The 5,150-nt window shown below is 49.6% G+C and overlaps 1 protein-coding gene across 1 annotated transcript; it reads left to right on the top strand.

Moving 5' to 3' along the window:
- Nucleotides 1-1,665: 1,665 nt before the first annotated feature.
- LOC306918686 (bifunctional UDP-N-acetylglucosamine 2-epimerase/N-acetylmannosamine kinase-like) lies at nt 1,666-3,819 on the top strand (the record flags this gene model as incomplete). The annotated part of the gene is made up of 1 exon (XM_079531565.1): nt 1,666-3,819. One exon carries the CDS (start codon nt 1,666-1,668, stop codon nt 3,817-3,819), a length of 2,154 nt encoding a protein of 717 aa, XP_079387691.1.
- Between the last annotated feature and the right edge of the window lie 1,331 nt (nt 3,820-5,150).

Here is a 5,150-nt window from a genome sequence, read left to right as displayed (position 1 = left end):
CTCGAGTTGGCTTTGTCCGCGGCGTAACCGTCTTTAAATAAATACTTTTTGAAATGTCTATGGGAAAAATGCATTGGGATTCATTTCCTGGTCCATGGTAGGGGGCGGGATTGCGACGCTCTATACAGGTGTGATGGTACAATTCGGGAGTTTCCGGGAGTTTGTTGTAAAGTTTAACGGGAGTTTCCTGTAATATACACATCCGTATTCCATGGTTTTAACAGGAGTTTCCTGTAATGTACACATCCGTATTAACGGGAGTTTCCTGTAATATACACATCCGTATTCCATGGTTTTAACGGGAGTTTCCTGTAATGTACACATCCGTATTAACGGGAGTTTCCTGTAATATACACATCCGTATTAACGGGAGTTTCCTGTAATATACACATCCGTATTAACGTGCGTTTCCTGTAATATACACATCCGTATTAACGTGAGTTTCCTGTAATATACACATCCGTATTAATGGGAGTTTCCTGTAATATACACATCCGTATTAATGGGAGTTTCCTGTAATATACACATCCGTATTAACGGGAGTTTCCTGTAATATACACATCCGTATTCCATGGTTTTAACGGGAGTTTCCTGTAATATACACATCCGTATCAACGGGAGTTTCCTGTAATATACACATCCGTATTAACGGGAGTTTCCTGTAATATACACATCCGTATTCCATGGTTTTAACGGGAGTTTCCTGTAATATACACATCCGTATTAACGGGAGTTTCCTGTAATATACACATCCGTATTAACGGGAGTTTCCTGTAATATACACATCCGTATTAACGTGAGTTTCCTGTAATATACACATCCGTATTAATGGGAGTTTCCTGTAATATACACATCCGTATTAATGGGAGTTTCCTGTAATATACACATCCGTATTAACGGGAGTTTCCTGTAATATACACATCCGTATTCCATGGTTTTAACGGGAGTTTCCTGTAATATACACATCCGTATCAACGGGAGTTTCCTGTAATATACACATCCGTATTAACGGGAGTTTCCTGTAATATACACATCCGTATTCCATGGTTTTAACGGGAGTTTCCTGTAATATACACATCCGTATCAACGGGAGTTTCCTGTAATATACACATCCGTATTAACGGGAGTTTCCTGTAATATACACATCCGTATTAACGGGTGTTTCCTGTAATATACACATGTATCCGTATTAACGGGAGTTACCTGTAATATACACATCCGTATTAACGGGAGTTTCCTGTAATATACACATCCGTATTAACGGGAGTTTCCTGTAATATACACATCCGTATTAACGGGAGTTTCCTGTAATATACACATCCGTATTAACAGGAGTTTCCTGTAATATACACATCCGTATTCCATGGTTTTTGCGCAGTGAAACAAGGCTGTGTCTTACACTAAATATGCATCTTGTGAAATTACATATTTGCACGTGTGATTTATTTTGGCTGTAACGAAGACTCTGACTAGGACGTTGGGCTATATGACAATATGACATATGACATGTCTAGTATGACAATCCCTATATTTGGCCCAAGCCGACCTAGTGATATCAGATAGATGTGGTAGAAGCGTATATGGATAGATCTAACTGGCTTAGTCATCGTGACAAGCATAGTCGGAGAGTATATAACAAGGGTCGGCTTCAGGGAGAACTTGACAATGCCGGAGAAGTCATGCCAGTTGGCCCACATGAAGAAGCTCAAGGTGTGTGTGGCGACCTGCAATCGCGCAGACTATTCCAAACTGGCCCCAATAATGCTTGGGATCAAATCGGAGCCGGAAGCGTTTGACCTGCGGGTGGCGGTCATGGGGTCCCATCTCATCGACGATTACGGATACACGTTCCGCGTGATAGAGCAGGACGGTTTTGCCGTCGACGCCAAGCTGCACACCATCGTGCGGGGGGAGGACGGGGCGGCCATGGCGGAGAGCATGGGACTGGCCCTGGTCAAGCTGCCCGACCTCCTACAGAGGCTCCGGCCGGACGTCCTGATAGTCCACGGGGACCGCTTCGACGCACTGGCGCTGGCGATCGCCGCCGCTCTAATGAACGTCAGGATACTGCACCTGGAGGGAGGAGAGGTGAGTGGCGCCATCGACGACTCCATCCGCCACGCCGTCAGCAAGCTGGCCCACTACCACGCCTGTTGCACGGACACAGCCAAGCGGCGACTCGTCGCGATGTGCGAGGACCCCTCGCGCATCCTGATGGCCGGTTGCCCCTCCTACGACAAGCTTCTCTTGGCGCGTGACCGAGACGACTACGCAGACACCATCAAACGCCACCTGGGAAGCGAGGTTCAGACACGTGGCTACGTAGTCGCGCTGCAGCATCCCGTCACCACGGACATCCCAAACTCCGTAAAGCTCTATGGTTTGATGCTGGACGCTCTGCTGTCCTTCAACAAGAAGACGCTCCTTCTGTACCCCAACGTAGACGCCGGCAGTAAGGATATGGTGCGTCTGATCAGGGAGAAGGGCATCGAGAGACACGCCAACTTCAAGGTGGTGAAGCACGTGCCGTTCGATGATTTCGTCCAGCTGGTGTCTCGCGCCGGCTGCGTGATCGGAAACAGCAGCTGTGGCGTGAGAGAGGCCGGAGCCTTCGGAACGCCCGTCGTCAACCTGGGCACCAGACAGACCGGCAGAGAGACGGGCCAGAACGTTCTGCACCTGAAAGACGCCGACACCCACTGTGAGATCTACAGCGCACTGGAACGGCAGTTCGGAAAGAACTACGCCTGCTCTACGATCTACGGCGACGGACGCGCGGTGGAACGCATCCTGGGGTTCCTGCGGAGCATCGATCTGGACGAGCCCCTGCGGAAGTCCTTCTGCTTCCCCCCCGTGGCCCGGGACCCCCACAGTTCCCAGGACATGGACCCCATCCTGGCTCTGGCCGTGGACCTGGGAGGGACCAACCTCCGAGTGGCCATCGTCAGCAATGATGGTACCATAGTGAGCAAGTGCACGCGCCCCAACCCCGAAAAGTACAAGGACAGGATCCAGCTCATACTGGTTTTGTGTAAAGAGGCCCTGGAGGAGGCTGACCGCCTCAAGTATAAGATACTGGGAGTAGGCGTGTCCACGGGAGGGCTGGTCGACCACCAGAAGGGCGTGGTCCTCCACTCCACCGAGCTCATCCCGGACTGGTCGTCGGTGGACCTGCGGACCCTCTTCTCCAAGGAGCTGCACCTGCCCGTCTGGGTGGACAACGACGGAAACTGCGCCGCGCTGGCCGAGAGGACGTACGGACACGGCAAGGGAGTGGAGAGCTTTGTCTCCATCGTCACCGGAACGGGCATCGGAGGAGGCGTCGTCCAGCTCAACCAGTTGGTCCGTGGCAGCGCGCACTGCGCAGGAGAACTGGGTCACGTCAAAGTGTCACTGCTGGACGACGGCCCCGAGTGCACGTGCGGCGGCCGAGGATGCGTGGAGGCCTACGCGTCCGGGATGGCCCTGCAGAGAGAGGCGGAGAGGCTGAAAGTGGGCGGGACGGAGCCGCTCAACGCCGATCACCTCATTCGTGCTGCCAAGCAGGGCAACCCCGACGCCGTGGCTGTCCTCGACAAGGCCTCTAGGGCACTGGGCACGTGCATCGTCAATATCGTGCACATAGTCAACCCGTCCGTGGTGATCCTGTCCGGCGTGCTCGCCTCCCACTACCAGGGTCCAGTCCAACGCTTCGTCTCCCAGAGGGTCCGTTGCTCCAGCACCAAGTTTCTCACCTCTGACCTGGACGAGCCCGCTTTACTAGGAGCTGCTAGCATGGTGTTTGGAGCGCAGAACACTGGCTCAGTAGAAACACACTAGCATGGTGTTTGGAGCGCAGAGCACTGGCTCAGTAGAAACACACTACTATTTTGTTACACACAGTTGCCAAGCAGGTCGGATTGAAGGATCAACCTGAAGAGTTGCGTATCAGAATCATGAGAGATCTTCAAGTTTTGCACGGGGTGGCGGTATCTTCCGAGGTATCTCCTGCCGCACAGCCAAACCAAAAGCCAAAAGTCAATAATATTGAGGGAGCATTTATCGCCAAATAGTTTGGATTGTGAGCATACACAGATCGTCAGCAGACTAATGGAGAGAGATTAACATCTTCGAGGGTTTCCCTTGCTGGATAACTATCAGGCCTGGCCTGTTAAAACTTCCGAAAGAAAGGAAAATTGTTCGAGTCTTCTGGATACGGTATAGATTTCAACGTGAAATCTGGGGTGGCTGTAACGAAGACTCTGGCTAGGACGTTGGGCTATATGACATGTCTAGTATGACAATCCCTATATTTGGCCCAAGCCGACCTAGTGCTGATATCAGATAGATGTGGTAGAACCATATATGGATTAGGGCTGTCCCCGACTAAGGATTTGTATAGTCGAAATTAATATGAATAAATTTGCTGTTAGTCGACTGATAGTCGACTGAACACCCCCCCCCCCCCCCCGCCTGTTTCTTCGATTTTTCAAAAATAGCTGATCTACAAGCTCATAGCGCGCCACCGAGTGGCGCGCTATGAGCTTGTAGATCTGCTATTTTTCAATAGCTAAAGTATAACATAATGCTAACAGTGCCCTCGATACCCTGATACCTGAATAACTACTTATCTGAAGTGAGTGACACACCCACAACAGCCACAATGATCTGGTACCACCCAAATAAATTCACATTGTGCTGCTCTGCCACCAACATGTGGAATGCCCTGACACCATCCATACATTCTACACTTCTTCTGAATCATGACAGTTTTCTGAAGAAAAAAAACGTTTGCTGTGAAAGAATATATATTCAAAGATTTGCACCACATTTTCACGATTTTTCAAAAATAGCAGACCTACAAGCTTGCCGCGCTATGAGCTTGTAGATCTGCTATTTTTCAATAGCTAAAGTATGACATAATGCTTAAAACACCACTTTTAGACCATATCCGGTGCTCATCATAGGTCATGCCTAACAATGGATGCCAAAACAATGGGAACATTTTCACCTTTGTGTATTTTTTATATCAAAAGCCCATAAAAATCTAATTTGAATGATTTCCTGTGAAGGAAAACGTGATGACGTGTAGAGGTACACATGAAGCTTGATTCCGTCGCAGCTGCTAAACGGAGAAATCCTCTGTTTTTAATCCCATTCAAGATGACATC

The sequence above is a fragment of the Electrona antarctica genome, assembly GCF_951216825.1.
Source record: "Electrona antarctica genome assembly, contig: scaffold_234, whole genome shotgun sequence".
Taxonomy (NCBI): Eukaryota; Metazoa; Chordata; class Actinopteri; order Myctophiformes; family Myctophidae; genus Electrona; species Electrona antarctica.
This window is presented reverse-complemented; position numbering and strand designations above follow the sequence as displayed.